The following is a 13,235-nucleotide window of genomic DNA, read 5'->3' on the forward strand; positions in this document are numbered from 1 at the left end:
TTAATCGCTGGTGTTCTGCCTCTGCAGTTAAGACTTTCCATTGGCTGTGTGATCTGATGATACAAGAGACATTTAAGGACACAATCCCTGATCGAATAGCGACGTATATTAACGAACGAAAAGTGATGACTGTCTCTGAAGCTGCGGTTTTGGCGGACAAGTATGTTTTGACTCACAAAAGTGGCTTTGCAGAGCCACGTATTCGGAGTGAGTGGGAGCGTTCGGAGAGATTTGGTTTTTTCCCACCTAGACACTCTGGTTCACAGGCAGAGCTTCATTCATCTAGGGTTGAGCCTGGCTCCCGTGGTAAAGCTGGCTTCTGTCAAGGGTGTCACTACTGTCAGGGTTCAGGTCATTGGAAAAACTAATGTCCTGTTCTCAGGGCTAAAGGTAAATGTAGTACACGCACTGTCCCACATCCGTTCTCTCCTTTCACTCCGTCTCATGCCCAGGTACATGTGAAATTCCCAATTGACCCAGATTATTTACCTTTCATTACAGAGGGTTTTGTGTCTCTGTTAGGAAGTAACAACCCAGTGCCAGTGAAGATCCTGAGGGACACAGGTGCCTCTGAGTCATTTGTGTTAGAGTCTTTGTTACCCTTCTCTGATGAGACCGATTCGGGGAACAGTGTTTTAATTAGGGGAATCGGGAACCGGTTTGCACACTGTCAGTTCCCTTGCATAAACTGATGTTGGATTCTGAACTGGTGAAAGGCGAGGTTGTTGTAGGGGTGCGTCCTTCATTGCCTGTTGAGGGTATCGACGTTATCCTTGGGAATAACTTGGCTGGAGAGCGTGTATGGCCTGTTGTGTCTCCACCTCTAGTGGTTTCCGCTAAGCCGTCGCTTGTAACGATTCCCGATGAGAGCACGCAGAGTGTACTCTGCGCGAGCGGTGACTCATTCCATGAGCCTGGGCGACCTGGTCACTGCGCCAGGTGACAATAATGTTCTAAAGAAATCTGTCACTACTTTCCCTGTTATCGGTCCAGTCATGTACTTTGAGAGCTGTCGTGGTATTGGCTGAGGGTGAATATGCATGGCTGTGACGATAACCGAAGAAAATTCTCTAGGGAGGTAATGCGGTCGGCACTTGATTGTGAGCTATTCTAGGTTGGGTGAACAAAAGGACTTGAGTTCCTGTACGTTACCACAATCACACCATGAGTAGCTAATCATGAAACATAAACCTCCACCTTTCTTCTTCCCGGAGAGAACTTTATTCCTATCCACACGATGTATGGACGGGGTCAGTATATCTTGAGTGAGCTATGATCTGTGACACAGAGTATGCTATAGTCCCTGATGTCTTTCTGGAAGGAGATCCTCGCCCTGAGCTTGTCTACTTTATTGTCCAGGGACTGAACATTAGCGAGTACTATACTCGGAAGCGGTGGATGGTGTGCACGCCTCCTGAGTTGGACTACAAGTCCACTCCGAATACGCCGGCGGCGTCTTGGAGCAGCCTCTGGCATAAGTTCAATCTCCTTGGAAGGTACAAACAAAGGATCCAACTCAGGAAAGTCGTATTCCTGGTCAAAATGCTGGTGAGTTACCGCCTCTCTGATATTCAAAACTTCTTTCCAGCTATATTTAATAATGCAAAGAAAGTTCTGGGCTAATAACGTGAGAAATATATATATTTTTTTAAATACTGCAATATTTGCTTAGGCGCCTGAAACAAGGTGGCCATGTTTATCGGTGCCATCTAGCTCCTCCTCAGATTTACATGAGCACAAGTTACATCAATAAGGGATCATAGCTTTCACTTGAATTCACGGAAAGAACCGGTGTCCTTAATGTTTTATACACTCAGTGTATATCTGGGGAAGAGTGTAAAACAATTTCTAGAGTGTTGAAAGTTTCCAAGAGCACTGTGGTCTCCATCATTGGAAAATTGAAAAAATATGGAACTACCCAGACTCTGCCTAGAGCTGGCCGTCCAACCGGGCAACCGGGAAAGAAGGACCTTGGTCAGGGAAGTTACCAAGAACCCAATGACCACTTTGACAGAACTACAGAGTTCCTTAGCTGACATTGGAGAACCTGCCAGAAGGACAAAAGTCTCTACAGCACTTCACCAATCTGGGTGGCCAGATGGAAGCCACATGACATCCGTTTGTGGCTTAAAATGTATTTCTTATTCAATCTGCTGTGTCCACCTCCTATGCTGAGCAAGGGAGAGTGAGACTTGTGGTCAGACTCGCTCAGGTGAATCACACTTTTTTAAATGCTGATTTGAATGTCATTGACAAAATAGAAAAGTATCAAAGAATCTTTTCACAATCCTTTCTGAATTTAAAAGTAATCCTAGAAGTAATCATCTAGTTTTTCATAAGTATCTGTAATATGGTTACAATATTTTAGCCTGTAACGTAATGGATTACAATTCCAGTATTTTTGTAATCAGAGAGGACGCACATGTGCTATGGGTGGGTACCTGTAGTATGTGTAGGGTTGAATGTGCCAGAGGCTGCCTTTATGAACACATCTCACAACTCCCAGTGGGCAATATTACTTTTGTCTACCTTTGGGAGATTTCACAAGGCAAGATCAAATTCCATCAAACATGTCTTCTATCATCACTTGAATTGGTATTATGTCAGACTGTTAAACAGCCATCACTAGCACAGAGCGGCTGCTGCCTACATACAGACTTGAAATCATTGGCCACTTTAATAAATGGAACAGTAGTCACTTTAATAATGCCACTTTAATAATGTTTACATATCTTGCATTACTCATCTCATATGTATATATTGTATTCTATACTATCTATTGCATCTTACCATGCCGTTCTGACATTGCTCATCCATATATTTATATTTATAAATTCTTATTCCATTCCTTACTTAGATTTGTGTGTATTAGGTACTTGTTGTGGAATTGTTCGATATTACTTGTTAGATATTGCTGCACTGTCGAAACTAGAAGCACAAGCATTTCGCTACACTCGCAATAACATCTGCTAACCATGTGTATGTGACCAATAAAATGTTATTTTGATGTCAATGCAGAGAACCCCCTTGTCTGGTGAGGAGAAGGAGAAAGAAAGAAAGAGAGGAGGCTGAAGAAAGAAAGAGAGAGGAGGGGGAAGAAAGAGAGCTGTGAGTGTGTGTGGTGTGTGTGGTGGTGTGTGTGTGTGTGTGTGTGTGTGTGTGTGTGTGTGTGTGTGTGTGTGTGTGTGTGTGTGTGTGTGTGTGTGTGTGTGTGTGGTGTGTGTGTGTGTGTGTGTGGTGTGTGTGTGTGTGTGGTGTGTGTGTGCGTGTGTGTGTGTGCGTGCATCGTGCTTATGCATGTGTACTCACAGTGAGTTAGGGCGGCTCTGTGAGTTCTGCCTGGCCATCAGGCCCCCATCCTGATCTCCGTCAGTGCTAGTCAGGCTGTTGCGTTGGGTCCAGCTGTGGCCGTGGCTGCCGTGCTGTTATGGTTGACCGCTGCTGTGGAGGAAGAGCGGGTGGCTGATGGGTTGTTGTGGGGGGCATTGGCCTGGGCCGGCTGAAGCTGCTGGGCTCTGGAGTAGAGTTCACTACCACGCTGTTCCTCTTCTCCACTACGTAACAGCAAGAAGAAGATGTACACTGAGTATACAAAATGTGAGTGGCTGAGGAGGATATTTAAGATTGGTGATCAACGTGTCAGCCGCTAAAGTAAATGCTGTCAATAGATGTTTTTCTGCCTATAAAGTCATTTCTTATAAGGAGGACGAACAAATCTCAGGCAATGTGGATGTCTCCTGTCCCGACTGACACTTTGAACATCGAAGAAGGGTATGTGTGGTAAAGAGACTGTGTTGTGCTCCTGCCTACCTTTCTGGGTGTGTGTGGGTGTGTGGAAGAGGGTGAGGGGTCTCTCACTGCAGGACGGGGCTTTGCTCTCTGCCTTTTCCTCCGCGGCTGCAGGTTGAGCTGTAGGTTGGCCGGGCCACCTCCCGGAACTGGCATATCCTTGAATATCTGCACACACAGGACTGGCAAATTCAACCTACACATACAGACTACCGGTACCCACCCATGGCTAATATAACTTACTCACACAACTAACTATACATTAGTTCACACAACTATAATTAGTTTGACAGTCCTATAGTAGGGCCTTTGTGAGAAGAGAGGAGACTAGAATGATCAGTTATACATAGCGTAATACTTTCCATTTCACTCCCATAATGGTTTCAGGTTTTCAGAGATGTTATCAGCAAGTAATACTGTTGATGCTTATGTTCCCAACACTGTCTTGCAGCCGACATTCCTCTGACAACACTGCTCCCGTTCCATTCAGATAATCAAATCAAAACTCTGGGGCTGATGAATCTCAGATCAATCACTGCTCAAGTAAAAGTGGGTCATTAGTTTTCACCGGTATGCTTAGTGAGAAATACTCCTCCACCCTGGCTAACCGGATTATAGTTGTGACTTTTCTCACCCTTCCTCCCTTCCTCTCGTGGGCCCCTTTTCAGAATGTGCTTAACTTACAAACAAATTTAGGTACTGGGTATTGGACAGAGGTTGAACAGTTGCCCTACACACAATGGTGTATGTCCAGGGAAAGAGAAATGTGGTAAGCGGTGAGTGATAGGGGCTGCGACTTAGAGACTTGTGCCGTCATCCACGTCTGGGTGTTGGACTGTGTTGAACAACTGACCGTCTGACTCACCCTCTCGTGGTTCTCGATGAGGATCTCTACCACAATGTTCTGGAACTTGATGTCCATGATGGCTGCCACAGTCTCCTCCTGGGGCCTCAGCAGAGTGGGGCCGAACACCACGCCCAGGTTGGCCACAGTCATCAGGTTCTGCTGGTGGTGACTGGCCACACTGGGGGAGGGAGGGAGGAGCAGGGAGGGAGGGATGGGAAAGAAAGGAGAAAGATGAAAAGGTGTGTTTGTGTGTGTGTGAGAGAGAGAGAGAGAGAGACAGAGAGAGAGAGAACGAGACAGAGAGAGCGAGAACGAGAGTGAGACAGACAGAGAGAGAGAGAGAACGAGAGAGAGACAGAGAGAAACTGAGAGAACGAGAGAGAGACAAAGAGAAAGAGACAGAGAGAGAGGGAGGGAGAGAGAGAGAGAGAGACATGCCCAAGGCATGTTTTTGCATGATTTGGGAATGCCCAGAGGTCCTCCCATTCTGGAATCAGGTTTTAATGTCTTTATCCACCCTTGTTTCTAAAAATATACCCTTTTCACCAACAACAATCAATGACGATTCTTCAATGGAACTTACCGATGGCGAAAAAACAATATGGCTAGCCGGACTTACGGCAGCCAAAAAGATGGTCGTGTTGCGTTGGCAAGAGCCTTACTCTCTGTCAAAAGGGCGCTTTCATTTATGGACCCAGCTAACATGAAACTTTCTGTGTCCCATATGCATGGTGCTAAAGAGACAAATGTTGAGCTATGGTCGACTGAAAAAAAGAAGAGAATTGCTATGATATCTTCAGTAAATGGGGTCCTGTGTGGGTGCGGGGTGGGAATGAGTGGGTGTTCAGTTTTTTGTCTGTGTTACCATAAATGTAATTAAATACAATAAATTGACCACCCCCAACAACAACAACATCTAGCTAGTGTGCTATAATAGGAATAGAGTGCCATATAAGACACAAAATAAGTGATTCTTATTAGAATCTAAGTCTTTCAGTGAGCTGGCTTATTTGGCTCTGTTTAGCTAAAAGATATGATGATGTGGCTTCCAAACGGCTCTTTATTCAGTAGCGCTTAAAATGTACCTAAAACCATGTCATGTCCGATTGTGACATGCACGTTCAAATACATTTTAAAGCCAACAAGTTACGTCCGATTGTGACATGCACGTTCAAATACATTTTTACCTGACCAAATGATTAGATGACCTGCAAAAAACAATACGCACGCACTGTAAAAATGTGTGGACCAGAAAAAGGCTCTCTCCTCACTATATATTGTTCCTGCAGTGAGGAATTGCAATCTTTAGCGAATGTTTTTATAACTCATGTGCAGATAATTGTTGTTTGGAGCTCAAAAATCAGTAGTTAAAGTATGCAAATGAGGGAGACAAATGAACAGCTCTTTCAAAGATGCGATTTGGCTCCCGACGATCACAAAAAAAATAACCGTTCTAAAAAGAGCCGTTCGTTAGTGGACGACCCTTCGCTATCACTGATGTGTTCCTTAATTGCGACACATATCACTAACGCTAGTTGCCAGTTGGCCCAAAAAAACTGCTGCATCATAGTGCACATGCCAACAAAGTCGAGCCCTTCTTTTAGCTATATTTCCAAAACTTCAACACCGTTATAATCCAACATCTGCCCATTTCGATCTATAGAAAACACTGAAATCTACGATTTCTGGACTTACCATCTCATAGGTAACAGCACATGAAATGCAAATAGATATGTAAATAGACATGGTGTATGCAAGTGAAATATAACCCACCAAGACCAGTTTGGGATGATCTGTAATCCTATCTCAGCATGCTGGACAACAACAAAGAGGGTAAGAGTATTAGGTCTGCAGCCTGCCTCTGACAGTAACCTACCGTCACCCTGACATAATCCTAATGCTGGAGGATCATTGAGACAGACAGATGGCTCCACTGCCTCAATTGGACAACAATACCCAAAAGGATAGAATGAGGCCAGGACCAAACTAATGCTGTGTGTTGATCGTGGAGTGTAGTAGGGGGGGGGGGGGACACAGGGGAAAGCTAGGAGCCATTACTGCATACTGCTGTCAACAATACAGTGCAGAGTTCATTACCAAGCCAATCCTCTTATAGGTGTGGTCATGGTCATGGCCGGACCCTTTTAATGTGTTACAAATCCCCCTGACCGCACTGCGCTGATGACCACGACTACAACGGAGTCCCAAATTGCCCCGTATTCCCTATTGAGTGCACAACTTTTGACCAGGCCCCATATGGCTCTGGTGAAAGGTAGTGCACTGTATAGGGGAAAAGGGTGCCATTTGGGACTCAGAGGTAGTCGTGGTCATCAGCGCAGTGCGGTCAGGGGGATTTGTAACACAGTAAACGGGCCTAAACTTAACCTACTTTGCCAAGTGTTTGGTAAGCAGGTCCAGCATCTGGCGGTTTTTCTCTGGGAGCCGGTGGATGATGCTGTGGATCTCTGTGATCCTCGCCTCCTGATTGTCTAGTTCTACAGAGAGAGGGGGGGGGAGAGATGGAGGGAGGGATGGAGGGGGAGAGATGGGGGGAGAGAGAGAGAGAGAGAGAGAGAGAGAGGAGGGGAGAGATAGAGAAGAGATGGAGGGGGGAGAGAGTGCGAGAGAGAGAGATGGAGGAGAGGGAAGAGATGGAGCGGAGGGGGAGAGATGAAGGTGGAAGGTGAGGTTAGTAAGGACACTGGCTTCCGGTAATCCTCTGTCTAAACAACAGTGACAACTTCATGTAGAATACTCTTTTCGCCAGTATCATAACATATTGGCGCTATTGCATTTACCAGAAGCCTGGTGAAAATAATACTATAATACCCTGCCCTTAGTTCAATTCCCCTTTAACTGCCCAGACGGCCAATATACTATACTGCTGCTTACCACAAGAGCTTATCATACTACAGATTTGATCAAAGCACTTATTCCTTGGAGACTGTGGTAAACATACTATCGGTTACAACCTGCACGTAGCTTCTGAATGCAGCCAGCATTATCATTATCCTCCATTAACCTGAGAGAGGTTTGCCTCAGAACACCTTCACTCCAGAACCCTACAGTACCTCTGTCCTAGTCTCGTGATACCAGACCAGTCAACACTGAACAACAGCTGGAGTTGAGGCTACCTCTCTCTCTCTTCTAGTGTCTTCTGGACTGGGACAGGGCTGCCCAACCGGGTTCAAATAGAATAGAATCAAATCGAATTGGTTATCTTTCAAATAATTTGAGCATATAGTTATATTTCATTGGTTCCATTGTGCCAGCCAGGCAAACACAATGAAAAGCAGCTGAAGTTCGAAACACAGATACATTTGAAATAAGACAAATGCCATTTGAACCCAGGACTGCAGGTCATTGCAAAAATGGGTCACTGGGCAGGTCTGTGTGTCTGCAGGTCAGTGCACTGTGCTGTCTCCTGGGCTCTGAATCAGTGTGGTCCAGCCAGCTAGGTTCCAGCCAGAGAGCCAGCCAGGCCTCGGGGAGCAGACAGCTGATGGATGGCCCTCATCAGTCACCACAAAGCCAGTGTACAGAGCGTTCACAGGGGGTGACACAACATCATACCCCCACTGTCACCTCCCCACCGCCATCGACTCCCAGTGTCTTCGCACACACACATACCTGCGCGCGTACACACACTCACATTTGTTATTGAACCTTTATTTAACTAGGCAAGTCAGTTAAGAACAAATTCTTATTTACAATGACGGCCTACCAAAAGGCAAAAGCCCTCCTGCGGGGACGGGGGCCTGGGATAAAAAATCTAATTAAAAATACTATATAAATATAGGACAAAATACACATCACAACAAGAGAGACAACACAACACTACATAAAGAGAGACCTAAGACAACAACATAGCAAGGCAGCAACACATGACAACACAGCATGGTAGGAACACAACATAACAACAACATGGTAGCAGCACAACATGGTAGCAGCACAAAACATGGTACAAACATTATTGGGCACAGTCAACAGCACAAAGAGCAAGAAGGTAGAGACAACAATACATCACACAAAGCAGCCACAACTGTCAGTAAGAGTGTCCATTTTTGAGTCTTTGAATGAAGAGATTGAGATAAAACTGTCCAGTTTGAGTGTTTGTTGCAGCTCGTTCCAGTCGCTAGCTGCAGCGAACTGAAAAGATGAGCGACCCAGGGATGTGTGTGCTTTGGGGACCTTTAACAGAATGTGACTGGCAGAACGGGTGTTGTATGTGGAGGATGAGGGCTGCAGTAGATATCTCAGATAGGGGGGAGTGAGGCTTAAGAGGGTTTTATAAATAAGCATAAACCAGTGGGCCTTGAGACGGGTATACAGAGATGACCAGTTTACAGAGGAGTACAGAGTGCAGTGATGTGTCATATAAGGAGCATTGGTGGCAAATCTGATGGCCGAATAGTAAAGAACATCTAGCCGCTCGAGAGCACCCTTCTCCGTAATCTAGGATGGGTAGGATGGTCATCTGAATCAGGGTTAGTTTGGCAGCTGGGGTGAAAGAGGAGCGATTACGATAGAGGAAACCAAGTCTAGATGCATCTTTAGCCTGCAGCTTTGATATGTGCTGAGAGAAGGACAGTGCACCGTCTATCCATACTCCCAAGTACTTGTATGAGTTGACTACCACAAGCTCTAAACCCTCAGAGGTAGTAATAATACCTGTGGAGGGGCATTATTTTTACCAAACCACATTACCTTGTTTTGGAGATGTTCAGAACAAGGTTAAGGTTAGAGAAAGCTTGTTTGACACTAAGAAAGTTTTGTTATAAAACATTTAACACAAAATCCGGGGAGGGGCCAGCTGAGTATAAGACTGTATCATCTGCATATAAATGGATGAGAGAGCTTCCTACTGCCTGAGCTATGTTGTTGATGTAAATTGAGAAGAGCGTGGGGCCTAGGATTGACCCTTGGGGTACTCCCTTGGTGACTTTATACACTGCACTCTTTGAGTGAGGTAGTTAGCAAACCAGGCCAAAGTCCCCTCAGAGACACCAATACTCCTTAGCCGGCCCACAAGAATGGAATGGTCTACCGTATCAAAAGCTTTGGCCAAGTAAATAAAAATAACAGCACAATATTGCTTAGAATCAAGGGCAATGGTGACATCTTTGAGGACCTTTAAGGTTGCAGTGACACATCCATAACCTGAGCGGAAACCAGATTGCATACCCGAGAGAATACTATCGGCATCAAGAAAGCCAGTCAGTTGATTATTGTTATTAAGTTTTTCGATTTTTTTTTAAATTAACAGGGCAAAATATAAATAGGCCTATAACAGTTAGGATCAGCTTGATCTTCCCCTTTAAATAAAGGATGAACTGTGGCTGCCTTCCAAGCAATGGGAACCTCCCCAGAAAGGAGAGAGGTTAAACAGGTTGGAGATGGGCTTGGCGATGATAGGGGCAGCAACCTTAAAGAAGAAAGCTCGAATCCCCGAGCTGACAAGGTAAAAATCTATTGTTCTGCCCCTGAACAAGGCAATTAACCCACTGTTCCTAGGCCGTCATTGAAAATAAGAATATGTTCTTAACTGACTTGCCTAGTTAAATAAAGGTAAAATAAAAAATTAGAAGAGGTGGGAGATGAGGAAATGTTGGATGGGCAAGGAGGCATAGCTGAGTCAAATAGGAATTCTAACTTAATGAAGTGCTGATTAAAGAGCTCAGCCATGTGCTTCTTGTCAGTAACACTTGTTGCCTTTTAAAATTATAAACCGGGATTAGGTAACACAACGTGCCATTGGAACACAGCAGTGATGGTTGCTGATAATGATTTTCCATAACAAAAGCAGCCATTTCGAGCTACAATAGTCATTTACAACATTAACAATGTCTATACTGTATTTCTGATGTTATTTCTGATTTCTGATGTTATTTTAATGGACAAATTTGCTTTTCTTTAAAAAACAAGGAAATGTCTAAGTGACTCCAAACTTTTGAACGGCAGTGTGTATATATATATATTTTTATTAATTTATTTAACTAGGCAAGTCAGTTAAGAAAAAAATCTTATTTTCAATGACGGCCTAGGAACATTGGGTTAACTGCCTTGTTCAGGGGCAGAATGACAGATTTTTACTTTGTCAGCTTGGGATTTGATCTTGCAACCTTTCGGTTGCTAGTCCAATGTTCTAACCACTAGGCTACCTGCAGCCCCATATATATATATATATATACAGTATATACAGTGCATTCGGGAAGTATTCAGACCCCTTGACTTTTTCCACATTTTGTTCCATTACAGCCTTACTCTAAAATGTATTAAATGTTTATTTTTTCTCATCAATCTACACAAAAGTTGAGCAAATGTATTACTAATTAAAAGCAGAAATACCTTATTTACATTAGTATTCAAACCCTTTGATTTGAGACATGAAATTGAGCTCAAGGCATTCCTGTTTCCATTGATCATCCTTGAGATGTTTTTACAACTGGATTGGTGTCCACCTGTGGTAAATTCAATTGATTGGACATGATTTGGAAAGGCACACACATGTCTATATGAAGTCCCACAGTTGACAGTGCATGTCAGAAGGAATTGTCCGTAGAGCTCCGAGACAGGATTGTGTCGAGGCACAGATCTGGGGAAGCGTGCCAAAAAATGTCTGCATCATTGAAGGTCCTTAAGAACACAGTGGCCTCCGTCATTCTTAAATGGTAGAAGTTTGGAACCACCAAGACTCTTCCTAGAGCTGGCCACCCGGCCAAACTGAGCAATTCTGGGAGAAGGGCCTTGGTCATGGAGGTGACCAAGAACCTGATGGTCACTCTGACAGAGCTCAAGAGTTTCTCTGTGCAGAAGGGAGAACCTTCCAGAAGGACAACCATCTCTCCAGCACTCCACCAATCAGGCCTTTATGGTAGAGTGGCTAGATGGAAGCCACACTTCAGTAAAATACACATGACAGCCTGCTTGGAGTTTGCCAAAAGGCACCTAAAGGACTCTCAGACCCTGAGAAACAAGATTTTAGGGTCTGATGAAACCAAGATTGAACTCTTTGGCCTGAATGCCAAGCATCACGTCTGGAGGAAACTTGGCACCATCCCTACAGTGAAGCATGGTGGTGGCAGCATCATGCTGTTGGGATGTTTTTCAGCGGCAGGGACTGGGGAGACTAGTCAGGATCGAGGGAAAGATGAATGGAGCAAAGTACAGAGAGATTCTTGATTAAAACCTGCTCCAGAGTGCTCAGGACCTTAGACTGGAGTGAAGGTTCACCTTCCAATATGACAACGACCCTAAGCCTTGAGTAGCCCAGCCAGAGCCCAAACTTGAACCCGATCGAACATCTCTCTGGAGAGACCTGAAAATAGCTGTGCAGCGACAATCCCCATCCAACCTGACAGAGCTTAAGAGGATCTGCAGAGAAGAATGGCAGAAACTACCCAAATACAGGTATGCCAAGTTTGTAGCGTCATACCCAAGAAGAACCGAGGGTGTAATCGCTGCCAAAGGTGCTTCAACAAAGTACTGAGTAAATGGTCTCAATACATATGGAAATGTGATAGTTTTTTAAATATATATATATAAAAATTTGCAAAAATGTCTAAAATCCTGTTTTTGCTTTGTCATTATGGAGTATGGTGTGTAGATTGATGAGGGGGAAAAAACATGAATCAATTTTAGAACAAGGCTGTAACCTACCAAAATGTGGAAAAAGTCAAGGGGTCTAAATACTTTCCGAAGGCACTGTAAGCGCCTTTGAACGGGATATGGTAGTAGATGCCAGGCAGACCGGTTTGTGTCAAGAACTGCAACGCTGCTGAGTCCCCCTTCTCGAATCACCATAACTATTATAAATGTTTTTACTGTTACTGTTGACGTCATTATCTCACATCACTTTAGCAACAGTGGCCTTGTCAGTTATGCCAATAAAGCTTATCTGAATCTAAGATGAAGGATATGAAGTCTAAGAAGAAAGCAAGATAGCAAGAGTCAGACTGGGTTGGGAGGGCGTGTGTGTGTGTGTGTGTGTGTGTGTGTGTGTGTGTGTGTGTGTGTGTGTGTGTGTGTGTGTGTGTGTGTGTGTGTGTGTGTGTGTGTGTGTGTGTGTGTGTGTGTGTGTGTGTGTGTGTGTGTGTGTGTGTGTGTGTGTGTGTGTGTGTGCTGTCTCTTATACACATCTAGATGTGTATAAGAGACAGAGCGAGCAGTGTGTCAAGAAGCAGTGTGGCTTGGCAGGGTCGTGTTTCAGAGGACGCACGGCTCGGAGGACGCACGGCTCCTCCTCCGGGGAGTTGCAGCGATGGGATAAGACTAACCACCAATCTGATATCATGAAATTGGGGAGAAAAATGTATTTTTTTTAAATAAAAAGAATGAAAAAAAATATTTTGTGGTATGGTTAGAAGTAAGTTTAGGGTTAAGTTTTCGGGTTAAGATTAAGATTAGTGTGTGGTGTGTGTCTGTGGTCATTTAAGTGAGTTTGTGTGTGACAGAAAGTGTATGAGTATGAGTGTTCGTGTCTGGTAGGTGTGTGTATTTTCCTGCTGGTGCATGCCTCAGACTAGGTTCCTGATTGCACGCAGCCTTCCCTCCCAAAACCGGAGCAGAGCAAAGAGGGGCGGGCGGCTCAGGAGGAGGA

The 13,235-nt window shown here is 44.5% G+C and overlaps 1 protein-coding gene across 1 annotated transcript in view; it reads right to left on the reverse strand.

Annotated features, from left to right (window-relative positions):
* The window catches only part of LOC111981043 (rho GTPase-activating protein 26-like), a 120,690-nt gene that overhangs the window by 19,632 nt on the left and 87,823 nt on the right, over positions 1–13,235 (reverse strand). Inside the window, 7 exon segments of the mRNA XM_070449277.1 lie at positions 3,310–3,404; positions 3,407–3,505; positions 3,508–3,554; positions 3,811–3,885; positions 3,888–3,957; positions 4,655–4,814; positions 7,026–7,131. Coding sequence (XP_070305378.1) covers positions 3,310–3,404; positions 3,407–3,505; positions 3,508–3,554; positions 3,811–3,885; positions 3,888–3,957; positions 4,655–4,814; positions 7,026–7,131 — 652 coding nt within the window.

The sequence above is a fragment of the Salvelinus sp. IW2-2015 genome, linkage group LG20 (assembly GCF_002910315.2).
Source record: "Salvelinus sp. IW2-2015 linkage group LG20, ASM291031v2, whole genome shotgun sequence".
NCBI classification, from domain to species: Eukaryota; Metazoa; Chordata; class Actinopteri; order Salmoniformes; family Salmonidae; genus Salvelinus; species Salvelinus sp. IW2-2015.